The sequence below is a fragment of the Schistocerca gregaria genome, chromosome 4 (genome assembly GCF_023897955.1).
Source record: "Schistocerca gregaria isolate iqSchGreg1 chromosome 4, iqSchGreg1.2, whole genome shotgun sequence".
Taxonomy (NCBI): domain Eukaryota; kingdom Metazoa; phylum Arthropoda; class Insecta; order Orthoptera; family Acrididae; genus Schistocerca; species Schistocerca gregaria.
Genome location: NC_064923.1, coordinates 648,854,373 through 648,881,786, shown reverse-complemented (window position 1 = coordinate 648,881,786; position 27,414 = coordinate 648,854,373). Strand labels below are relative to the sequence as shown.

General features: G+C 40.5%; 1 protein-coding gene across 8 annotated transcripts in view; it reads left to right on the top strand.

Annotated features, from left to right (window-relative positions):
* The window catches only part of LOC126268084 (homeobox protein homothorax), an 887,891-nt gene that overhangs the window by 109,801 nt on the left and 750,676 nt on the right, over positions 1 to 27,414 (top strand). For all 8 annotated transcript variants that reach the window (XM_049973577.1, XM_049973578.1, XM_049973574.1 and 5 more), the window contains exon 4: positions 4,124 to 4,174. In XM_049973577.1, the coding sequence (XP_049829534.1) occupies positions 4,124 to 4,174 (51 nt within the window). The remainder of the gene's footprint in view (positions 1 to 4,123; positions 4,175 to 27,414) is intronic.

The following is a 27,414-nucleotide window of genomic DNA, read 5'->3' as shown; positions in this document are numbered from 1 at the left end:
TATTTGAACAAAAATAGTATTTCTAAATTGTACTGTCAGCAAGCTTCATGTTAACCCAAGAATACTAGACACAGTTCAAGGGAAATTTAAAAGCCGTAAATGTTAGATTGTAGAGAAAAAAGGGAAACACCTATAGTTGCGTCGAAACTATGTAACACCTAACTTTCGATATAATACCAGTAGTTGTGATCGGACAGTTAAATAAAGTATAGAAATTAAGAAATATAGATTTAAGTATTTCTAGATATAAAAATACGTAAACAATTATAAATTCTATTATGGTGAGCACAATATGATATAACGTGTTGTTAATAGTGCCTACCAATATTCAAAAATAGATCGTAGGCCTATTCTTATATGACTATCTCGACCTAGATTTACAGTCCATTTCGTCTTTAGCGAACAAAATCTCGACAAGAACTTTATTTAACTGGTCATGCCAGTGGATAATCGTTTATATAAAGCTTTTTGATATATTTGCCCATCTTCCATGATATGGGTTTGTGTCGATTTATTTGAGGCTTCATTTATTATTCTTTCCAGCATGAAACTGCCATGCGACAGTGCTGGCTGGAAATAAGTGTTATTTGTTAATACTCTCTTACCTTTCGAAACCTTTGTTGAGTAATATAAGAAAGATAGGGGGACATTATCCTGCAGCTTGATGTGCTAAGAAGCCTTATCTCGGTTTACAGATTAATCTTCAGGCAACAATTACTACTCTTTCAAAGGCGACGTAATACTGGGAATCGAAAACTGTGGAAGAAACTTTTGTTTTGATAGTTAAATACCTGAAACCATAATACACCGAATGGAACACGTCATTACAAACGGAATGCAAACAAATCAGACATGTGACCACAGTGTAATGAAGATGTATCCATTCATCACATTTTTTCTGAGACTGTTTCGTTGATGGACTGATCGCACACGTCATGTTGACAGTAATCCGGTAGAGATAGTGTGAAATACTTCCAATCGCTGACACATACGCAGCGAAAACAGAACTTCCTTCTGACCCGTAATTCCCTTAGGGCCCAGGGCAGATGTCTGGGTCTCAAATCATAAATATAAACATTTAATAATTCTCTGTATTATTCAGCTTGCTTCCGGCATTCCTAACTAGAAACAGATTTAACGTATTTCGAGCACATCCTGTTTCGTCATTATCAACTGTAACTGGGGCGTCTTCAACGATAGGAAGTACTGAAACACGCTGACTGTGACTTATTCGCTTTTAGATATCTCTTACCCGACAAACTGACTTCCGCAACATTACTTTCACGGTGTTTCCTCGAAAAGTCTGTATCTTGAAATAATTATTTTTCACAGTGTATTTTTAGCACATCGCAGCACATTTCTAGCATAAAGAAAAGTAAAGTAGAGTTGTCTGAACAACTTAATTTCTGTAAATAACTAGTTCTAATTCTAGAAAATAAATTTTCATTAAAATAACTACTTTGTGCAACAACCAAGAATAATTGCATTATTATGATGTATAGTCTTGCGGAATCGGTCATAATTTTCAGAATTTGTGTTTTGTTAGGATGACCTTTGGAAATTAATATAAAATGGATTGATGTCGTAGTTTAAATGTACAATCACACAGTTGATCTTCTGTAATAGTGACGGTGCTCATTAAAAAGAACATAAACGACAATAATAGCAGTGTGATACTTTCTGAACGGAACAGTTTCATATTTGCGCTTTTCCTTATAAAGAAAAAAAGGTATCACAGTTTCATTCTCGAATTAACTATGTTTTCGTGCGATAAAACGTACTGGCTGAGAAAAAAAAACTAAATATTCAAAATTAAATTAAAAAATTGTCGGGTACTTGTTTTGGAAAACAGTAGCGTAAATTTGGGAGACAGTCAGGAAATCATTTACAGCCTTTTTGCTGACACTGCTTAAGATAGTGGATTTTGTGAACGGAGCATTATGCACAAACCTTCATTGCTTTATCATTTGCGTCATAACAAGGTGAATAAAGCAATCTAGACTTGCAGAAATAAGGAAAGTAGTAAATGGATTAACCTATGATGAGTAACATTACGGGGAATTAGAAAACTATGGAAAAATAGCGACAGGGAAAATGTCAATTAAGTGGCATAACATTCTTCTGGCCTGGTAAATAAGCTCATGTGTTTCGGTAGAATTAGAGCAGTTTGCTACTAAAGCGAATATTTAAAATTTGGTAAAGTAACTTGATTCTCCATTTAACATTTGCGTCTAACTGATCACATATTGCAGTCGTTTTTTCATCTGTAGCATAGTAATGTAGCTCTGACGGTAAAAAGTCTCGAAACTCTATAATATTTAGGTTGACCTTGTTAGAGGAATAATGACGAGAATTTTGAAGCGAACTTTCTTATGCAGTCCGTTACACTTTGGAGCGTTGGAATGAGACGTCGCTTTTATCGGCAGCGGACTTTCGCCGGAGATCGTGCCGGCTTTCCTTTTTGGATTGCGGCTCTTGTGTTCCCCGTATGGGCCTGGTTGAGAAAGAGGTTATGAACAATCTGACGTCAGGCGCCGGACATGTGTGATGGGGAGGGCGCGGTGTTCTCGCGCGTATGGTACGATAAGAGGCGCCCTGTTTTCTGACCCGAGGTTCGAGATCTACCACGCACCGGCCTCCCACAAAGACGGGAAAAATCACGTTCCAATCGCACTAACCTAACCGGTCGACCATGGGATTCTAGTTAAAACTCCTCCGAAAGTTCACGTTTCCGTACATACTTGTGGTCTCTAAGTTTCCATCGAGTTACCTGAATTCCATCACATGATCTGTTTTTTATAAACGTAATTGTAATGTGCTTGTATTTGTATAGAAGGAAATGTACCATCAGTGTCAGTGTTAGTGCTTCTAGCATAAAAAGTTATTGCCTTAATTTTTTTTACGCCGTTAAAATGTTCTATGTTCCCTGCAATAATTTTAGAATATGTGAATTCCTTACTCTTCTTGAGCAGCAAGAACTTTCATTCCTATTGCAGTCTCCAGTTAAATTTTAATTAATTCTTTTGGCCATCCTAATTTGAGTTGAATTCGGAAAGAAGAGTCTTGCTTTTTGTAGCCTACTTAACTTTATTTGTATGAATCCGTGAACAAAAGGGTATGGTAGCTTTGAGATCAGACACGTACCAATACAGGAAAATGTAAATTCGATCCCATTTTCATAGGCTACAGATTGTTTTCCTAGTTCATTTACAATTCGTCATAGAACATTTATTTGGGTTTTGCGTTGATTAACACTTTAACAGTAAAGCGTGATCTTTGAAAAGTACCCTCGTTTTTTCAATGCTATTATTAATAATACGTATGCATTAATTTATGAATCATCACTAGCAGCATAATGCGATGATGTTGTTCTACATAATAAAACCCTTTAGTCTGACACGTGATAACGGAACTCCATTGACTCTCCGCAGTATATCTGGGCACAGTTGCCAACAGACTTCAGAACAAAGACGAGTTTCTGTCAGGCGGGAAACCCCGCCTTCCTCAAACTACCTGCAACTAACGGGATCCTATAGACTGGTGTTCACAGACTGCCACAAGTGAAACGACGTCTTTGTACGAGGAGACTGCCTCTCTCAGCTGAGCACATACAGTCTCTAAAGGCGTCGACATCGATAAGACATTAAAATCCAACCAGCTCTCTATAGTAGACAATAGTAATGTACATGAGAACGGTGGCTTTCTCGGCTAATCTCAACGTATTTTAGCGAGTTGGCTGAGGTGTCACTCCAATCTCGAAACATCAACGGAAGTAATACATTTCTATAAACAGAGGGAGCACCCTGTTCATTTCACGTATGTCCCACAACTCGTCCGTAGACTACGTTCATAATTTTTGTACTGGAACTAACCATCGACAACACACACAGGTCTACAGTGACCACACATATGGCCCCTACTTTTAAGTCATCACAGCTCGCTCGCCATCATTGAATGACGGCGGCAACCCCGCTCGCATCTCGGCCAGTCATTAAATTATTTTGCGTGAGAGCCGACATGTGATTCATTAATTCGCGCCTGGTCGCACATTGGAGGCAGGCCCAGCCATACTATAACTGTTCGTCACAAACCGACGCTAATGAGATTCTCTTTCTTTTTACAGATTCGGCAGGAGAAGCCGTACTACATAGCGGATCCCGAAGTCGATTCACTCGTAAGTATTCTTTTGATTTCATAATTTACTTAATGTTACCAGAATCTGGCTTCCCGCTATAAGACAAAGTCCAGATAATCTGGATTTCAGTAAATCCTGCTTATGCACTTCATGTACCTAGACGCTAAAAGGTAATTTCTCGGGATGAATAGCCCCTTACTTCACTTTCTCTTGCTTGCACTGTTATTTCTAAACTATTTTTCTGTGATTTCTTAAAATCAAGCAACTTCATCATTTCAGAGTTGAATGTGCTCACGCGTTCTCTCTTTTCTTTGTTAGTCTGAGCATTTTGCAGTGTCCAAATCATTTCTTTTGCACATTATATTCCTAAAATAACTGAGAAAGCTGCCTTATAGTGCTACAAGGCATTTGGCAATTCAGTTTTTCGCGTGTGTTACAGCGTGATGATGTAACGATAATACGAAATACATCTGTAATGACTGGAACCATTTCCTTCCTGGGACGACTTCATGAGAGTGTGGCTGAGAAGTGAATAAAATAATTTATTAATGGAAACTGAGGTTCTTAATTCTATTGAACTGGACTAATACCACAGAAATATACGTCACGCAACGAACATGTATGGGAATGATCGGTTCCGATTACCCGTTGGATGTGATCACATCTGATCAGTCGTGTAAGTTACATAACATTTCACTTGATTAGATCCCGTAATTTATTTTACCAAAGTGTTCATGTAGAGTACTGCGTGCAAGTCTGGCAATCGTTGCTAACCAGCCCTTGTTTTCCCACTGAATTTTCCACTCGATATTAAATCCAGTTTAAGAAAGGTAGAACAGGTCCAAGTTTATTTTATGCGGTTATAGCTGCACCGTCAGTGAAATGAACACTTTTTTTGCTCCCATTGATTACTTCCGCAAAACTGAATTCGGTTAAGTACAATTTGGTTATGTTTTCGCGGTTCCATTATCTCACTGATGTTTCTAATCATTCGTCATCGTCTGTGACAAATGATCATTCATTGTTTTCTATGCTCATCTAGGATCTATTTTCCAACATAAGAATTGTAGCTCTATGTTATAGATTTGGTTTATTTGCGTCTTCCTTCCCTTTCTACATTTACTGTACGTTTTTTTTGTGTTACCTGTTGTTCAGTTCACACATCTCTCTTATAGAATGAACTATGCTCAGTTTTTTGGAATATGAATGCATAGTACACGGGGAACAGAACGATGTTGTACGCTGAAGAGACGCCAGGAGACGTACAGATCGAAACATCCTTGATAAAAAATTATGGACATCATTGCATACATTCTACACGAAGGGCAAGAATTAAATGAAAAAGCTGTAGCGCAAATTTAGCTAAGCAAATGAAACAAAAGTGGACGATGCTTATGCGGATTTCTGTTGTACTTCTCCATTGTGCCTATCGGATTGTTTGTGAATACAGAAACACATTACTATGCATTTTGTTTGGTTACTACAGTTCGACACTTTCTGGTTCACAACGTTTCTTAGCGGATTTATCGAGGGAGCGTTGACACAATGATAGGAAAAGAAACGCATATATATATATATATATATATATATATATATATATATATATATATATATAATAGAGAACATTTCACGACAATTGAATCAACATTCCTGATACAACTAGTGAAAATCGTTGTTTGTGTGTGTAACTATATTTAAGGATGACTAACATGAATTTATTTCCAACTCAACCAAATACATATCTTAGCGCACTGTTAATGATATTTACATAAACAGGTGATATGAAACAGGCGAAATCAAATCTTATGATGTGATACTGAACATCCGTTTTACTTCGCAACTCAGTACAAACATTCGTAGCGATGTATATTTTAATGCGAAGTAACAGTGAACGACACACTTATAGAAACATGTGTGTTATCGTTAGTGTGTGTTCCTCGGATCTACGGTGTATCTGGATAGCTTCCTAGGAGCTCAAGTGCCATAAAATGCACTTTTATCATTCACTTAGCTGCTCCAGTCACGAACAATAGGAGCTTCGCTCTGATTGATTGACTCGTAAACTGGGGGAGAAGATAACACGGAAGATTTCCTCGTAATTGCGAATATTACATCGCCAGCGAGAGTGAACTGTCTATTGTAAGAACAGTTTTATGGAAATTTAAGTAGTTAATATTTCTGGCGGACCGCTCGTCTGCCACGTTTTATTAGAACTCCATCGGAAAAGTTGTAGCTGCCTCGGCGTGACATTTAATGCAGCAGCAGTGCAGTGTGGTGGGAAACGGTTGGACGGATGAGGGGGGAGGTGTAGGCGATGTAAAAGTTGGGGGGGGGGGGGTAAAGGGGTGAGAGCCGTCCCTCCACGTTAAATATGCTCATTAGACATAAATGGGCAGCGGGCCTTTGCCAAATGACGTCGCAGCAGCCGCAGCGCCGCGTGGCGGAAACGACTGAAACCTCTGCGGTCGCGAAGTTGGGATAAATACAGCTGACGTCATTCGGAATTCAGACAGCATATAGCTTCTGCTTGGTACTCAGCCTCTGTTTCCCACTCAATAAAAGCCAAATCGCAGTCGAGGTCCGTTATTCGGTTTCCTGTTGCAGATATCTTGTCATGGTTAAAGAGGAGTAAATTAGTGAATGAAATACCAGGGAAAAGTTTTGTGAATCAGGAGTTTTTAAATCGTAACAAACTGTTGTGGAAGTTGGAAGATAACACAATGTTTGTAAACAGTTATGGAAAATTCGTATTACCACTAATTTTTTCCAGGGAGTAAGGATTTTTCTTCTCTTTTCCTTTTAAAATGCGCAAGAAAATTGACCTCATTTCAAAAGCATTGTCCTCTCATTCTTGCAGAACGAAACAACGCTAGGACTTTAATGCAGTGTAGTCATGTGTATCTGTATCATGGTCGGTTAACATGAATCCATATTCAAAAAATCCTAATGTTCGATGAGGCCCTTTTGTGATGGATTACTAACTACATTTCCGCTTTATTGTCTTTAATTTTATGCAGAAAAAGGTAGCCATCATTGATATATGTTGAAGGATCACCTTATCCTGTGTAATACGTTACAGTGTTTATTGGAGAAACTATTTTTGTCAAGTCGTGATTGATTGAAAGATTTGACTTTTAATATCACCAATTATTGTTTATAGAAGTGGCTTCGTAACCGTTACAGTGCTTACAGAGTGTTGTAAAACACGTTTGATTTTTTGGACGAGTTACTAATAAAGTAAGGTAAGGTATCCAAGGAGTAAAATCAGGTATAGTTGTGGACTGTTAGTTTTGTAATTCTACGACAGTTTTCTGATGCACTTATTCAGTGCCATAGTAAGAGGTGGTAGCGGTGTACCTAGTGTACCTGGTCCTGAAAGTTTTAATGATAGAGATGTAATTGCCTTTCGTACCTATAATTTGTTTGAAATTGGTAGTAAATATTTTGGTAAATCAGCTTGTTGTTTATTGGTTTTCAAAATAATAATTTTTGATACAAGTATTCTTGTTTGTTAGAGTATTTAGCGTTCACAGAGTGCAGTCTTCACCCAGTAGGGTTAATCTTGTAAAACTATGCATTTTAATTACTGTATATTCTACCTTGTATACTCTTCCGACAAGAAGACCCACGGGAACCCTCGAAGATGGTTGGTGGAACACTCTTCTCAGCTGCTGTGATGTCAAATGGTTTACTTTTTTGGAAACAGAGGATGCCCAATGACGAAATCATAGTCTGGTAACTATCAATACTTTACGTTCAGGTCTAGGAGAACTGGAAGGACGACTGTTCAAATCGGCGCCTGGGCATCCCGATTTAGGCTTTCGATGATTTCCCTAAATCGCTCTAGGCAAATGCCAGGATGGTCCCTTTGAAAGGGCACGGACGATTTCCTTCCCTATCGTTAAAGCATTCCGAGGGTGTTGCCCTTCTGTAATGTCGACGGGACGTGAAATCCTAATCTTTCTTCCAAATTCATTTGCGTAGGTTAACTTAACTTGGAAGACTAACTTCTATGATTTGAGGATTTATGTAGCGACATGGTCCTTCTTAATTGGCTGTTTAGTTACTTAAATGAGAAAATAGGTAAACAAGCAGCAAACCGCGGCGGTAGCTGCGGTCCACCCTTTCGCCGTGGCGTCGCGAGCTGGTCGTCGCTGCCAGACGCCGCGCTCGGCCTTGGGAATATGCCGTGTGACTCAGTGGCAGGAGAGCCGCTTTTTCTGGCGGTGGCCGCGCTCTCGGGACAAACGGCGCGGCCTATTCGTCATGCGAGCGATCGTTCTGCATAATGTATACCGGCCGGATTTCAGCGACAGCGGCGGCGGTGGTGGCGCGGAGTGCGCCACGTTACTTAAGTGTGGGCGGTCCAACCCGCGGCTCTGATAAGTCCATTAAGGGCTGCGACCCAGTATCGTAATTGCGGTGGCCGGCACTGTGATTTATTCGCACCCTTTTATCGGTTCTGTCGCTGTGCTTGCAGCCCAGCAAATGAAGGGCACACGTTACTTTGCAATTATACAGCGTTACAGTCGCAGTCTCTCTCTCTCTCTCTCTCTCTCTCTCTCTCTCTCTCTCTCTCTCACACACACACACACACATACACACACACAGAATGCTTTCTTAGCCACTACCCAGTGCATTTTAAAAGCGCACTTTCCTGCCTGAAATAGCCTTCTAGAGATATGTAGCCAATGTCGACTCTGGCGAGTCTTCGTTCATTTTAGCCCGGTCTATGGCGCCCTCAAAACACCACCTCAAAAACAAACGAACAGCACTTGGGCTACGAGTTTTCGCGAAAATAATTTCTAGATACATATAGGGCGCAGCGAATAAATGACAACAAACTAAAACAAAATTGTTAACGTTGTTTGTATGACTAACAGTGAAAATCAGTGTGTTATCAGTTTCTCCAGAATCATACGAAAATAAGGTACTTCTACTTCAGTTCATACCTTGTATGTTATCTCGTACACAAACAGGCGTTTGCTGCACCTACCACTACGAACCATCAACAGAAAATAACGTACATAGTAATAAAAAAAATCCAGTTCCTCGAATCACATTTAGAGCCTAAGGTATTCACATTTACTGCTTCATCATGAGGGCAAGCTGAAACGTGATGCCTGCTAAATTTTTATGTAAAAACTCGTAAAGCTTTTAAAATAAAACAAGCGTTATTTACATTCTACATCTTTATTCCTTACTGTCTACATGTTTGCAGCCCTCTGCCCCTAGATGGCTCCAAAGTGTAGCTTATAAGATGCTGGTGTGTAACCTAACTAGGTCGCACTCTCAACTTCAGCATCACAATGCCAGAACACGCACTAGCGCTGCGACATCTGCAACATTCCGACACCTTGGGTTCACTGCCATCCATCGTCCTCCGTGCAGCACCTTCTGATTTTCATCTGTTTCCAGAACTTAAAGAAAACCTTCAAGAACTTTACTTTGATAAAGATGAAGCAGTGCAAGCAGAGATGAGATTATGGCTCCGTTAGCAGTCTTACATTCTATACTGAGAGTATTAGCAAACGAAGAGATACGTTCGTCACTAAAGTGACTATGTAGAGGAATAAATATGAAGACATGAAGAGTAAATATGTAGAATTTTAACAACGTATGTTTTATTTTAAAACGCTTTAAGAGTTTTCAGAGATAAAAATTCGGAGAAATTACTTTTCAGCACGCTCTCGTACATGGAGAAAGCTCGATATGACGATGGAAAAATCTAATTTTGTTCCGTCTTTTTCGTAACACGTGACTATTTTTTCTAGACGCATCGTGACATTATTCAGTGTCCCAAACATAAAAAAGTCAAAGATTTTCAATGTCCAAAGCGAATGATGGCGATATCGTACAGAATTTACGAGGGCGTCATGTGGATATGCATGTAAGATATGTCGTGTGAACGGTCACGAAGTGATAGTGCGCTCCTCTGTCCCACATTTATGATAAATAAAAAGTTTGTGTAATGATTAGTATCTTACACATACTTTATAAACAGAGGCCCGGTACGTGTTTCTAATTACCTGAACATCTGAAATCTGCACTACGTTTGAGTGACGATTTTCAGTTTATAAGCGACTCTGAATTTCTTGCAGCTTGATTGTTTAACACCATAGTAACCTAACCTTGAACTTGAATAAAAAATTGGCTCTGAGCACTATGGAACTTAACAGCTGTGGTCATCAGTCCCCTAGCACTTAGAACTACTTAAACCTAACTAACCTAAGGACATCACACACATCCTTGCCCGAGACAGGATTCGAACCTGCGACCGTAGCAGTCGCACGGTTCCGGACTGCGCGCCTAGAACCTCGAGACCACCGCGGCCGGCGAACTGGAATATCTTGGAGAATTAACCCACATGGAGCGTAAACTGTACTGTTATTATACTACAACTCTTTTTAGTGTTAATAGTTGTTCCGTAGATAATTCATAAGAGTCACTCGATGGAACATAATGCGTGCCAGCAGGGAACGCAATAAAGCGTGCTCTGGATTGCTGGCGAGGCGCACAGAACCGCCGCTCTCGGTTGTCATTACGGCCTCCGCCAGTCCACCTGGGCATATCGGAACCCCAGTCTTTAACCCGCTGCCTCTTTCTTTTCGCCGCCCGCATTTATTAATTGCGAGTGTCTGGTTTCGCGTTGTAAATCAAACGCCCGGCGAGCTAAAAATCGAACACGGCGGCTCTCTTTTTTGTGTAGGTTTATGTAAGCGGGCGACGTAGGGAGTATATCATGTCCAATTACCGCACCATTAATATCTCCGTTGTATTTCGCACTTTGCAGCAATAGAGAAATCTTTGCGGTTTAGCGGCTTCGCTTTCAGAGTCGTCCTGAAAATAAATGGCCTTTTCATTTTTGTGTGCTTTGTGCAACATCGTTATCATCTTGAAGAACCAGTGTAAACTATTTTAAAAATTTGTTACGTTTTAGCTTCGTTAGCTAACGATGCAGCAGTTCAAAAAATATATTCATACGTTTTACATGGACATGAGCGAATGGCCTAATTCACTGTCAACTCAGCACAACGACCATGTCCCGCGTTGCACTTAAGAATAACAGAAAGCAAAGGGAAGGCGTATCATTTATTTATCGTTCCTATACCGGTAATATTTCTACCAACTAATCTCTTTTAGCTGTTTCCACGTAAACACGAACGCGCGATATGAAAAATACAATGAAAGGCGCAAATTGATATTTTTAAAAATGCGACAGTGTGGTTTTGCTGCTGAAATACGTGGCGTGCCGGGAACGGATAATGTAGCCTTACAAGTAGAGTTCGGCTAAAGCAATCTCGTGTTCCCTATCAGCAGTGATACGTATAACTTCGACGTAGCTGCAAAACTTAGATATGTATTTACATCAAGTGCCATTACTGCGCTTTTTTAGTTAGGTGTAAACACATTCAATAATTATACTTACATAATAAACAGCGCTCTTTATTAACATTTAGGATTTTCTTTTTATTTTGTTTTGCTTCAATTGGAACAAATATTTTCCGTTCACGAATGACCGATAAGAAGAGCGAATTGTTCTGCGAAATTCTGAATACAAACTTGTGTAATTTAATACGACTATCACTATGATTCTATATAAAAATAATAGCCAATCAGTTTTTTGTTAGGTAAATGTGCCACGTTTCAGAATTTCAGGTTTTGTCCCCAGATAGATGCTACATTTTCACGTTGAGCACCTGCCGTCACGTTATTGTTACATTTAACTGTTAAACTCAACTTTAAAAGACATAAAGAAAATTGACGTCTCAAAGAGTAAGCATAGTTACTGAGGGCAAAAGTAATACAGTCCTTTCGGAAAAACTTCCATTTTTGAAATTATTTGGAACTGTTTCCTAACAGTATTACCACTGCAGAACGCCTGTCTGAGAGTCTGGTAGAACCAGAACATGATTCTGCTCTCAGTGTATACACTGAGAGCTTCTCCATGATTATAATGGTTGAGTCCGAAAGGTATGTATTCCGTTAACTTAATGTCACCAACCAACCATTAATAAGGATAATATCACATGGTGCGTTTCCGGCTTTCGTCCGTAGACATGTGCAAGACGTCATGAATGTCCTCCAACCAGCAGCTGCCTAGAATAGGCTTCATACAATATAATTCTTTAAGTAGCGAGATAATCGGGGAATTTTCAGTTCATTTTGTGTAATAGAATATTCATGTTCTTCCTTATTTGTACATGCAATTGTCAAGGTGTACAATGTTTCATCTCTTTATTAAACTTGGAAAAACACTTTTTTGTTGATTCCGTAAGTAGTGAGACTGCTTACTTTGTCGCACTGTTTAAAATTTGAAAAGGTACATATTCTGATACTTCCAACCCGCGATAACTGTTTAAATCTAGACAGTGTGTTTTCCGGCCTACAGTAGCGCGTAATGGTCCACTGTCTCAATTTCGTGAAGTGGACTAATAATAAACCGCAGCAGTAAAAAAAAGGAATAGAAGTCAACATCTATCTTATGCAGTCAGTCGCAGTGCTGTTGGATAGGGGGTTGTACCTTGCAACAGTTTTTAGACTTCTGCTTCTACCTTGCTATGTAATAGAATATAATGCATTTTCTTATTCCATTTTTAAATTACGGCATTCTGTTTTTGTGCGCTGCAGTCTTTCTCTGAAATTAACAAAGATTACTTTAGAAAAGTAAGGTTTCTACGGATATGAAAACTTGTTCCAAAGTACAAAATGAACATATACCTAAGAATAAACATTCTCGTGAAGTATTAAAACGTTTCAGTCGAAAAAATACGTTCAACACTATATTTAAGATTCCATATACTACATTATTACTGTACTACATACCAGTAATCAATAAGTGACATTAAATGAAAGTAGAAATGTTGTCAGAAACCAGTGGCAAGTTAAGTACATTTTAAAACAGAAGTTTCGTAAGCTAACACAAATTTCCAGTTTCAAGACAGGTGAAATTGTTAAGACATTTAAAGACATTCAGTTCATCTGCAACTAAAACGTGTTGTATGGTAGAAAAAGAAGGTGCACGATGGGCGAAATATTACTTATCCGGCCGTGCGTCGTATAACTAGAACTTTACTCAACATAAAATTCCGCAACAGAAGAGTAAACAATAACTTTAATATATCACACAGCACATTAATGTGGGGTACTAAAACTATTTACAAGCACAACAAAAAGCACGACCTCACGTCCCACAACAACAAAAACGGCTGAAACTGCTGAAAACTGCTTATGGCGGTCTCTAGTGCGTATTTATTCATGTTATGCTAAGTCGGTCACTAGACTGAAAAACTGATCACGAAACATGTGTTTCTTGGCACGTTATTCTCTAGGTACAACACTCTCTAGTACTGTGACTGACCAACAACTGTCAATACCTCAGATATTTTTCTCACTGAGAGTTGGTGAATGATAAAAGGGGAGTAGTCCACGTTTATTCGATTTTCAGTTGTTTGCATTTTCCGGTTCGACATAGGCAGCCGCATCGTTTCATGCTGAAAGGACCCGTTGTCCACCACTTTCATGAGGCGCGGCGACAGCTGACAATACGAGTTGTCTAGGTTAGCGAGTTAAAAGGCCCCTTTAACATGCGAGAGCCAGCGAGATTATTTTTACGTATACCACGAGGGAACAGCCAAAAAATCCCCAAGTGATGTATGTTGTTTCTTGACGCACTTCACTGATCAGATTGCCCAAAACTTCGCTGAATTTCATCTTTATTCAGATAACTCTTTCGGCCAAAACAATAGTAATGATTTGGTTCGCCTCTTTCTTCTTTTATTGGATACGATTCGATTCCGTGTTTCCGTCCCGGAGCCACATTTTTCTCTCCTGTAATCGTGATTTCCCCACGGTGAAGAGAAAAATGAGGGAGAGGGATGGATTTTTTCACCAAAAATACCACAAGGTGTCTGAATTGATTTTTAGCAGCAGCCAATCAGTGAAATCCGTGGTCACCGAAGTTCACGACTATTCGACCATAAAATATTACAGACAGGGAAATTGGTGGTCACCGTACTACGGAAAACACAGTATTTCTGTGGAAACGCGAAAGAAGCCGAATCTGCGCAAGTGAAACTTTAGATCTTGTGATTTTCCCGTTTCATGTACAGATCTAATTTCAAAAGTGTTGTTGAAGCTCGATAATTCGTGAATTCAAATGAAAACACACCTTTATCCTTACCAGTAAGACTCCTAGCGGCCACATCGTTCGTCTACCTACCAGTGCAGCATACCTCACTGGAATAGTCCCGATAAACTCAACAAAACTTGAAGATTTAAAAAGGCTCTTCGGGTACATCCCAGAGGAAGCCAGAGAACTGTTTAATGAAATCCCCTTACGAGGTGGGTACAGTGTTTAAACGACGATACTGTTTCTTGAACGTTTTTGGTTTCTCTTGGGGTGTCTCCCATACTTTAAAATTTCTTTGCACATAATAAACATTCCAATTCTCTTCGAAAATGTTGGTTTGTCATAAGAACCTTTCCTTTCCCAAAATTCAACAACAGAAAGTCGACTTGATTTCTTCATGGCATATTAAAACGGCTGTAGTCCTCGAAGTGTCTAAAATAGAGAAACTGAATCAAAAATATGTTTTCTCATCCACCTGGTTCGACTGATACGTAACGCCCAATGCAACAATTTCCCAATATATTCGGAGTGAGACACTTTCGTTCGTTTTACTGGAAGTAGGTCTCAATGGGCCACTGCCCCTTTAACATAAATCGATTCAGCTGTTTCCCTCTCCCTCCTGCTCCAGAAAACAGTAGCGATTTAACTACCTTATGAGAAGCTAAACTTGCATTAAAAAATCATCGCCCAAGTAATGAGTCACAATGTGAAACATGTTTTTGGATGGATGGAATTCGTCTTGTCGACACTTTCGGCAGCTGCTGAGGTGTTTCTTTATATTTGTTTATTTTTACTTTGAAGGAATTCGTGAAAACTAAGCGCTAGGGGTATTTTCGCGTGCAGATGTTGCTATTCGCAGCGCATTTGTTTACGACTGGCTGTTCTATTTACTCCAACGCGTGCCACAAAGCACGGCGTTCGCCGCGGCTGGAGGCGGCGCCCCGACGGCCGGCGAGCCGTGACGCGTCTGTGAAGAGCGCGACGCCCCGAGCTCTGTCGATTGTCGCCAGACGGGCTCCGCATTGTGGGAAAGCAGCGGCGCCTGGGCGCTACCGGCTTATGCGAACCCAGCGCCGGCGCGCTCGGCGGGCGGCCGACCGTCACCGCCTCAGGCGCCGAGGACAAAAAAATAGGCGCCGCCTCCCTCCTTAACGGTACCAACTGTGTGCTGTAGCTGCGAGCTGCCACACTGACCACCGTCGTGACTTAATCTGCACTCACCCCGGTCGTTATTTAGTTGTTCATCTCGGCGCGCGTCGCGTTGTATCGGTCCAAGAGAGAACGTATGGGAGCTGGCGATTGACGTATCACAACGGTATTCTCTTCCTATCACCCTGTAATCTATAATCTGCTTGAGCACTTTATGCTAATGCGCACGCTCCAGCCTGTGAGGTCGTCACCACCGTTGTCGATCAGAGATTAGTTATAAATTACAATGTAAAACCACTAATGGCTATACACCACAAAGTGCTTCGAATGATTACTTTTGATATTCCGCTAATGTGTCACTGTTACAGAGAAGCAATATTCAACCAGAAAAGTTCTCGTTATGATTTTAAATTTATTGGCAGTAAAACATTACTCAATTTCCCATTAAATCGGCTGGGGAAATCTTGTAATTCAGAGCGCAAGCTTAGTTGGACATAGATAATCCTGTGTGTTTTTCTGTGGAGGTGGAGCTCCATCAATGTAAGGTGCGGAGACTGGGCGTTCGTTGACATTTTATGTTTTTAGCTTTAATTATGAAATTATCACCAAGAATTCACTATCTGTTTTTAGATTTTGTTAGATTTTGTTGTTATTGAATTGTCGTGCGACAACTGCAAATTTTTGCTCCCCCCCCCCCCCTCCCATCAGTCATCTGACTGCTTTGAAGCGGCCCGTTACGAATTCCTCTTCTGTGTCACCCTTTTCATCGCACAGTAGTACTTGCAACCTACGTCCTCAAATATCTGCTGGGTGTACCCCAATCTCTACCTTCCTGTACAGCTTCTACCCTCTACAGCTCCCGTGGAAGTTGTTATGCTGCTCCTTCTTGTCCGTGTTTTCCATATATTCCTTTCCTCTCCGATCCTTCGGAGAACCTTCTCATTACTTGCCTTTTCAGTCCACCCAATCGTAAACATTTTTTCCGTAGCACCACATCTCAAATGGTTCTGTTCTTGTGTTTCTGTTTTCCCGCAGTCCATGTCTCACAACCACACAGTACTGCGCTCCAAACGTACACCCTCAGAAACGTACACGTTTCTTAAGCCTTATACCTGGTTTCTCCAGAATTCGATTTTTTTAAAAATATCAGAAAATCGCTTCAGTGATTTACCACAATACTTTATTTATTTTGGAACCTTTCTTATCCACGACCTTTTTCAGTTTTCATTTATCTTCGTCCCTACATAACTGACTTGTCTCAGGAAGTTCGCTTCAGCAACATCGATTCTGATGCCGTTGTCTAACAGTGTGTTTAGACTCGAACAATACAGCAAATTTAACATTAATATTGTGATGCCAAGCTACGTTTGTGTTGAACGCCTTTAACTGTCCTTCAGTGTTCCTAGAGAATTATCAACATTTCCGGTGAACTAGAGATCAACCATTATGCCAGGTCACTTGTAACTTCTTTGTCTACCGAGTACCGGTATTACCTATTATTCACTGCTTTTCTGCAGCTCGTAATTAAAATTTGCTATTGCGAAACCACGCCACAATTATCATTATATTCTCAAGTCGACGACGGATGTTGACATTATTCGCCGATCAGTCTGATGGTATATTTCAACTGTCGTGCTCCTAAACTACACTGTAAATACAGCCTTGCCATATCACTAGCTTAACACTTCAGTATTTCCTTGTTAACGATGTAATGTTTGTTCTATTGCGTCAGATACCTAGGCCACCCAGTCTTTACGTAGACGCTTAAGGGCTGCATTGACGTTGGAATATGATGAAGAAAATCGTTGCAATGTCTACATGAAGATTGAAAAAATATAGCGAAACGTGAGAAATTGGTTAATGCCCAAACCATATTTTGTGCACACAGATGAATATTGTAGTATGTCGGCTTGCCGTTCCCATGCCGACTAACTTTTTTTTTCATATTTGGCATTATTCAACTCACACAAACTCTTTTGATTATGTTTATCGGATAGATATCTTACACCTTACACTGTGAGCATAAAGCATGAAATTACGAAGTTGTTTACATTATCATTATATGATACAAAAATACACGAATACGCGTAATTAAGAAACCGTCGATCTAAGCTCTCTAAAAATTAAAGGAGCCCCTAACTGGAGTAAGTTAATACAAATTGGTGTAATCGGATAGCCGCGCGAACACCATACCTGTTATTTTACTCTCCAGTCCACATGAGACAGCTGCCGGTGGGAACCTCTTCCCAAGCCGAGACCATGAAATTAAAATGTAATCACACGCGTTCGGAGGCAGCTTTTTATTTTCCTTTGCCAATTTACATGTATAGATTCTCAAACACACAAAACGGTTTTCTCGAGTGGTGCTTTACAGCAACATCAGCAGTTCAGTAGATAGCCGAAATTCCCCCTATAGTGTTAATTTTTTAATCAACAAAGTCGATTTTCGCCGGATAATAGCTGTTAGGTAGAAAGCAATCTGCATACAGCGAATTAACGTCCAGTTGAACGGAGACTTGATCGCGAATCGGGGCCGCTGTAATACGTTGTAAGGCCTCGCACAACGCGTGACCATATAGGCTGCGGGAATTCCTCTATCGGCCATCTGACGCCGTATGGAAAGTAACTGCAATTAAAACGGAGCAAGTAATGGCCCGAGGGGATCTCAGCTTAAAGAGAAACGCAGGCACCTCGGTTTCGACTAAGAGGATAAAAAAAAAAAAAAAAAACTGAAGTTGCATTCTCCGGCAGTTATTTAAGCTTTTTATGTGTGGAAGGCAGGTTTGTTAATAGGTACACTTCTACCTACGTAATACCAAATTAATGAAATCCTTGTAATCAGCCCACGTAACGCTATATGTTTCACACTATAGTTTTGGGGGAAACTCTTAGTTAATAGGGGAATTTTAACTTCATTGTTTGTATTAAAATATGTAACTTCCTGATTTTTTAAAACAGATGTCACACCAAAAGTGGAAATAGTCGTAATAACTTTACGTAAGAATTCTTCCCGGTCCTTCGTTCAAAGAAAAGGATGGTCGCTCAGTGGAGTTTTATATGTTTTATTAAAGATTGCGCGCTCATATACGATTTTTAGCTATGGGTCTCGAATTTCTGACTTCTAAAACTAACGGTTGTCTGAGTGCTGACAATTGTCAAGCGTAGTTGAGTTTTCATTCAACGATAGCTAAGGTAATATGTTGCTCGCAAAATATTTTTATTATTATATAAATGATGCATTTTCTTTTGCCGTTCATACTCTTCCATTGCTGTATGTCTTCTGTACAGACATTTGGAACTATTACTTTCGAATTATTACGAAATGGTGGACAGTTCCATTAGACATAGCGTACTGGTTTCCAGCTGTGCAGATAGTTAACAACTTGTTGCCAGAAAGCTGCACCGTTTAAAAGACGCAGCATTTTTCTGAGTCTGTGAATATGATTTATCGTTACTTGTACCTACTACACTCAATCTAGTTAATGGTAGCGCGCTATACATGGATGAAATATAAATAACAAATCTTATTTCGCTGCTGCAATAGTGCACACCGTGTTTGACATCAACGAAAACAGGTATCGTCGTAGATGTTTACAGTTTATTTTGCGACGTTTTCCAAAGATGTCTGCCTTTTGCTACATGTGTTTTATTATTTTTTCGAATATGCAAACATGATTCAGTATTGTAGTAACGTCTTCTGTTGGCGTTTTTATTATGCCACTTATCGTTCCGGAACAAAAGGTTATCTCACTTAAACTGGCTAAACAGTAACTGAAAATGTATCGGCATTAAAAATGTGTCTTGGAAAAAAGTCGTCACCCATCAGCACTTTCATCAAAGCTAAATGCACCACTCAGAAAAAGGTTTTTGACGAAGCATAAATATGTAGCAAGAGAGCAAAAATTCTCTTAAAACACATGACAGATTTAATTATAAAAGGAACTTGCGTCAAGTAGTAAGCTGAGAGTCAAATGAAGAAATAATGGGTACAATTTGAAGATAGAAAACAATATAGGAAGAGGTAAAAAAAGTGTCATCGATAGTTTTCAGGCCACCTGTTAAGATGGGTGAGGGTCATAGTCGTGAAGGTTTTTTTGTAGCAAGCCAAACAAAAGCCATCGGTTTCCCGTAGCGCGGATTGCAGGTGACAGACGCGTTGAAACGAACGCGGGTGGGCGTTCTGTGCCGAGCCGGTCCGTGGGACAGCTGGCGGCATAAAATATTACAGCGCCTGTTAAACTTTACGGTCGTCGTAACAAACGCGGCAGCCAAGTTTGGGGTGTGTGCGCGCGGGCGGCCGCTGTGGTAATGGACCCTCCCTGTCCGGATACCGGCGAGCGGCACTGCCGATTGTTGCTTCCGGCTGAGTGCGGCGGCGACAGCGACGAAAGAGTGACTGTTGGGTGTTGCCGTTGTCGGCTTTTACACACTGCTGCCAGCCGTTTGACCCTCCTGCGCCACACAGTAAGAACTGCCGCAGTGAAGCTTCGCTTCACGAAGAGAATACGCGCTTAGAGTCGCGTCGAGAGAGAGAATTTACGGCAAATTTTATTTGATCTCTCGCTAGAGTTATTTCTGGTACGTCAGGTACGGAATCAGCATATGTTGGTCTTATTCGATTATAAATAAAAACAGACGGTGAAGGCCTGATCCATCACTGCTCAATTTTTATTTATTTTTATTTTACTCTACCTTCTTTCCGAGAGTTATGGCTGATTTTCAGGCAGCATAGATGAAAGTTTTTGTCTGTTCCGCTTACCTACTCGAGTGAGATGGCGCTCTAGATAAGACATTAAACTCGTATTCAGAAGATACATGCTTCAAAACCCCGACAAGTTGTACTGATCAAGAATTTCCTTCTTTTTCCATACGCTCTGGAGGTACAAATCTGGCTGATACCTTCTGCAAGGTCATGTACGCATGCCGCCCCTTGCTGACCTCCAGTTTAAATCTTCGCCTTTGAACTCACTTCTGCTTCCCCCATTATTACTTAGTTATATGTTTCATAGATAGTGACTGGCTGATATTAACGTCATTCTTCTATTTTAGTTCAAATTCCCCGTTGTATAAAATAGCTGACTACATCTACATCTGTCCTCCGCAAGTCACCGTGTGGTGGTGTGGCGGTTGGTACCCTGTACGACTACTACTCGTTTCCTTGCCTGTTTCACTCGCAAACGTAGCGAGAGAAAAACTACTATCTATTCCTCCGTGCGAGCCGTAATGTCTCTAATCGGTCTTTGTAGTTTCTACACGAAATGTGCGTTATCGACAGTAGACTCGTTCTGCATTCATCCTCAAATGTTGGTTCTCCAAATTTTCTCAACAGTGCACCTCGAAAAAGAACGTCGGATTCTGTGCATTGATTCCCATGTGAATTCCCGAAGCATCTCCGTAATACTTGCGTATCTTTCGAACCTAGAATATCGTAGCGAAAGGAGAAATTGAACCAATAATACCGACCTCTTAACATCGTTGAAGGCGGAGCGTAGACTTCCAACGGACAATTTAAAATATAATACGTACTAAGCGAATGATTCTGGCTTTATTAGTTTCTTATTTGAAATTTAACAGAAACAGCTATCTTTCGATCTAAACCAAACGCCTCAATGAAAAATCACTTGAAATCATAGGCGTGGCATTCAGACTGTAAATATTTTCTCTGTTATTTATAATGCATCGTCCCCTCTAATTTCTTTACACATGATAATCTAGCTCTCATCAGAACTGGGACAGAAGGGATTAATGATGGAACCTATCTGCCTCAGTTGTGATGTGCGGTGATCCCGTGGACTGGGTGTGTGATGACTTGAATTCATACTGAATTCGTTAGATATTACATCCCCTCGGTTAATCATACTTGACGTACTGTATCGCTAACCTGACGATATAGTGGAGCAAGGCCAGTGATTCTTAGTGTTTGTCCTCTCAGCCGTTTATACTGAGAAAAGCTTGCTTGAATTTTGCACCGAGCTCTGTTTCATTAGTGATGATGATGATTGGTTTGTGGGGCGCGCAACTGCGGGATTCAGCACCCGTACAAAGTCCCAGTTTTTACACAGCCAAATTTTTGTACACAGTCCAGTTTAAGCACTATCACGAATGATGATGATGATGATAACACAAACACCCAGTCCCCGGGCAGAGAGAATCCCCAACCCGGCCAGAAATCGAACCCGGGACCCCGTGATCCATAGGCAGGAACGCTAGCCACTAGACCACGAGCTGCGGACTTCATTAGTGATGTTTAAATCTCCGGACAGTGCCTTGTGAATTCTGCGACGTTGTTAATATGACACCAATACCATTTCATTTCACAAGAATGATCGAGTGCTGTCCAGTATTTTCTCATGTCCCAAAGCCGGTATTCTCAGCGTGGCAGATTGCAAAGCAAAGGGTACTGGGTTCGATTTACGGACGGCTCGGAGATTTCCTCCACCCGCGGACTGGGTGTTGTGTTTTCATTACGTTCCTATCACCACCATTGCCACTCCACTGATGAGATGGCTCAATGGGTCCGTCACGAAAGGCAATAAATTAAAAACTAAGCCGGTATCCATTTAACTCCCCGCTAAAGGTACAATGATTCTTGTGACTCTTTCATATTATCATTTAGGGTTGAGTAAAAATCACTCGCTATATGGACGTCATTGTGCATTCCGTGAAACAGGTTTTGTTTAACAACGTTTCTTCCTGTTATCTCTCTTCTCGAAACGAAATTGGAAATACTTCTAATAATTAGTAAGCTTCCATTTCCTAAGGAAACGCCATTAAAGTAAAAACTTCTTCTTTTATTTTTGTTCATCAGATGTTACAGTATACAGCAGACACAACATTCAGTCTCTCAAATAAAAAATAGATAAATAAATAAATTCCTTGTACTGGTAAGTCGCCAAGGAACAGAACAATTGTCATCAATTTCAGAATTTTTTGGAAAGAGTAGTTTCTTATATTCTTGCAAACTGGCTCCTCGTTCTTCTACTCGTGATGTGTAATCGTTAAACGACCGCCGATTTAACACCATTTCTCTCCTCGCATGTGCTTAAATGTCTGAAACTAAACTCCTTGCAGTGAAGAGTCCCAGGAATAGAATTTGAGGACTTCTTTATCCTCATTAACGTGTTTTATATAAGAAATCGGACCGACGTTTATTGGAGAGTTTTACAGCCCAATCAAAGTCCGCTCTTTGGCTGATGATGCTGGATGGTCTTACGATCAGATGTGTGTCAGAACACGCTCCAAGAGACGCCTTCCTGTTGGAGCGGGGTAAGAACGCTATCTTTATCACCGCAGCTGGACGCAGAGCAAAACGCGACACCATTACGCGGCAGAACGGTGCCACCGGCACGCGAGAGGTGGCGGACTGCAATAACGTTGAGTCAGAGCGCGCGATGATGGAGTAATGCGACGACGCAGGACGTAAATAACGCGGAAAGCTGTTATTTCACAGGTGCTCAGATCGCTCAATTTTTGTCGGGTAGGCCGCTCGTAATATTTATTGGCTCATGCCTTCGGTAATCAACTTAGCACTTCGCCCAGCGCGTTAATTGGAAATCTGACTACAACAAAATACGGAACTAATAATGCTTTGTGAGAGGCGCGCTCTTAATTGAAGTAGCTAAACTGGATCTAATGGGCAGTTTTAACACCTGGTAAATAATTCGGCCAGCTGGAAAGCGTGTGAAGAACGCCGCACTTACGACAGCCTTAATTAAAGGAGAGACGTATTCAATCTTGCGCGTAACAGCAGAAATTTCACTTGAAGTGTAAAAATGGTGATTACGAGTGGTATATTTAATGTCTTGTTTATGGAAGGACGTCCTAAGTAATTTACCTTCATGACAGCTAACTTGGAGATGAAACTTGAAGCTTACAGTTAGGCGTTCCCTCGAATGACGTAAAAAAAGATTCGCATCGCAGGAAGAGACATCCACCGACATCCTCATTTAAAGTGAAATTGAAATTCTTCTCTTTACGAGGTATTTACCGCCACATTCTCTGTTATCTCCACTGCGTCCGCCTGTCGGCCATAATGTGTTCTTCTGCCTATTTCCCCGAAGAGCAAATCCATCGTTTGACGATCGCTACTTCACACGGTTCAGTAACTCAGATCTGGTTTGGAACCAGCGCACTTAATGCGAAAGCTTTCTTCTGTCCATCTTTTTCCTATAATCACTTTTCCGTTGTTGATTATTTGCATAAAGTGTTTACCAGTGACTATTGACAGGATAATATGTTCCTTAATTCTTTTAGTTCTTAACATTTGTTCGGTGCTTTAAAATCAGATGGCCATTTTAGCAACACTATAGTACAATGTTATAGCGGAATATAGGTTAACTAGAATGTTAATGACTGTATAATTTATTTAATGAAGTCGAATTTTAGGCTCTCAAGGCTGCCTTCGGGTCTGCAAGATAGTAAAAATCATCATATTATGTTAATATCTTCCTTCCATATGCGTACGGTCGGTGAAACTGTAATTATTTACAAAATGTTGGTTAGATTTTTGTACCTGTTAACGATTTTGTCACATTTTTCTTTTTCTTTGTTTCTTTATTCTCAGAAAATTCATAAAGGACTTAATTGCTTGTTTAATGACAATTATTTTGTGTCCTGTCACTATCGTTCGCGTGCTACAACAAGGTAAATTTTTTACACGTCAAGTAATTAAAATACGGTTGCCCGTTGTTTTCTGTTGATATTTTGGAAGGGATTTATCTCTTTCGTATTTTTTCACATTTATCATCCGTTAAAAATATTAGCTCTTCTATTGGAGGTGACTCCATCCGTCATCAGTTAGCGAGGATGCATGGTATTTAGTTTAACATCAAAACAATTTATTCCAAAGGCAGCATGAAAATAACTATGGGAGCAGTCCTCTGTTCAGTATATCCAAGCTGTCCTCATTTTTATAGCGCCAAATAAGGTGACGTAATTATTAATATTCTAATACCATCTTACAGAATCGAGGGAGTAGGCACTGTGCTAATAGCTGGATTCCTGTTCAGAAGGAGCTGGTATAATCATTTAAAGTTTCCAGTTTTGCTGAACCACCTTAGGCCGAGACAGAGACAGTTCCCAGAACAAGACATTTGTGATTTCTTCACCGCCACCTTGTCCAACTTAGTTAGCTTAGATACGAACAGTGTACTTGTCGAGGGTACTTTCAAACTGTTGCATCCTGTTCACTTTTCAGAGGAAGGAGATCCCCTACTTGTTGACTTGCCCTGCTGTGTTATCGTATCCTCAATTAAATTCAGTTCAATATATTTCAAAGGAGGCCGCTACCATTTCTTGTGCTCGCTTACAAAATCTGGTGTATTTCTTCGTCAGTAATCAAGTACTGTATAATCGTAGTTAAACCATATTTACATTTTGTAAGTAGGGTTCTACAATGAGGCTCAAATGACTATTCTAAGATAGTCTGTTTAATAAATACTCAGTTCTCATCGCGCAGCAGTAAAACCTTACTTAGAACTTGACGTGTGGCTTCTGAGGTTTTTCCGTCGCGACTGACTTATGTTTCAGGATTCGTGTGCTGTATTTCGACGGTCGAACTTGTCCTCATACCGATGTGCTCCAAGCTGTGATGCTGTCTGGCGTTCAACTAAAATAAAATTGTTATCCCAGCTGGAAACCCGAAAATAAAGCATAGTATACGATATTTGTGTTCGTCTGTTAGTCATCATCGCGGCGGTTATACATTATCTAACAGTAACTTACGTATTTATAAACAAAACATGCGCCAGCATTCGTTTTCAGAACAACAAGGTACTCAAAACTTTCTTTTGAAACCGATTTCTGCGTCCTGCGACTAGTTTCGCTCCAATCTCACAATTTTCGTCACAGGACTGATTTTTGTTTAGCTTCCTTCCAACATTTTTAGGGTCTGTCTGGAATTATTTTGACTTGTTCGAAATTCACGTCAAGAAAGTCTGGGTATGCTGACTCCTGGGAACACGCAATGAATCACAGAGATCATTTAGTTCCTAAGTACGTTTTGATCAGTGGTGAATATTTTCCGCACATGGATGTTGAAGCGAACTGTTACTAAGACAGGCATTTCAATGTTTCATTTAAACAGCATCTTGGCAAGTAGAGAGCTCGTAGTTTACTTAGAAGGAAGGCCTCCGAGGCATAGTAAAAAACCGAAATATCTACAGGGCACGCTTGATTGAACTCAGCTAAAAACATCTGTTAAGAACTGCAGCCAAAATCAAAACTCGAAATAATATTCTCCAGAAACTCTGTAGTCCATCACGGGGATGTTCTCCATCGACACTTCTTACTCCAAATATGGGACTGATTTACCCTGTGACGGAGTATAAATAGCATCCGCATAACACTTCTTGACCCTCGGCTCAACTAACCATGTATCTTGACTATCCATACTTAGGCATATACTACCTACCTCTCTCCAGTGAGAAAGTATTCTTGTGTATATATATATATAACATAGAAAAATCCACATCCATGTTCTCGTAGACATACCACCAACAGTAAAGGCAAGTTCCGCTCGTCGCCCATCCCCTGAAATTGAAAGCATGTTGTTTGTCAATGGCATTAATACTAGTGGCTGCCTGAGACACATACCTAGAGCGTTGACGCTGTAGATGGCACATTGGACGCATACTCGGTGAGGACGCGTGTTCAGATCCCACCCGACAATGATGATTTAGATTTTCTGTGTTTTCCCTAGATCGCTTAAGGCAAACGCTGGGATGGTTCCTTTGAAAAGGGCACGGCTGGCTTCCTTCCCATCTTTCCCTAATCTGAGTCTGTGCTGCGTCTCTAATGACCTCATTGTGGACTGGATATTAAACACTAATCTTCTTTCCTTTCGCATTGCAGGTTATAGCTACGATAGAACAATTCAAGTTGTCCTGCAATATCGATCAAGCCACCTGGCTTCGAACTGTCTAGCAAGATGCGGTCGGTTCTTAACCGAACGAGAAACAACACTGATAGATGTGATAAATTGAAGTTTAATAAAACCGGAAACCAATGTTAATTGGTGATTTATTCACATGACTGGTTTCGCTGTGTGGAAACAGCATCTTCAGGTGATAGATACTGTCACGTAGATTAGCACACGAGACGCCCCCAACATTCGTAGTCACAGAAGCCAACCTCATGAAGAGGGAAACAGTCAAGAACTAATGACCGTGATGATGCACAATAATAAACTAGTCCGAACTGAGAATAAACGTATTAGATAGTTGGAGACGACATTTATAACGGTTAACCCCGGGGTTTACCATAGCATTACGACAGCCAACCACAGCATTTGCCCTTATAAATGGGCTCTCCTACTGTCTGATACCCGACCAAATTGTTATTGTACCTCATACCCTGCGTTATTCGCCCCATTCAGCTGCTAGTTTTTATTTGTTGACTACTTCTCCTGTTCATGGGATTGGATTCTGTGACTACAAATATTGACGGGTGTCCCTATGTGACACAACTTACGATCTGAAGATGCTGCTTTAACCCAGCGAAAGCGTATTGTGATTAAATCACAAGTTAAAAGCAGTTTGCGGTTTTATTGAAGTTCAATTTACAATGAATTTTAACGGCTCTGGCTGCCCATGTTATAAAATTGTACTGACAGATGTGTCGATTTAGTGCACAAGTGGAACAAAGTAACTTTTCCAAGTTGTGACTGTGCCGCTGAAAACAAGACGGTTCGCTATGTAGTTAAAGAATGGCCCCTGGCAGTTCCACTGGTTATCCAACCTAGTGTGGGCCCGGCGGAGGTTCGAATCCTCACTCGGGCATGGGTGTGTGTGTGTTTGTCCTTAGGATATTTAGGTTAAGTAGTGTGTAAGCTTAGGGACTGATGACCTTAGCAGTTAAGTCCCATAAGATTTCACATACATTTGAACAACCTAGTCCCTGATTGTGACGGAGGAAACATGGACTACATTCATGTCATGGGTATTAGTTTGTGATTTAAGATGTTTGTAAATAGTAATTTTTACCGATTAACTGTTACCTG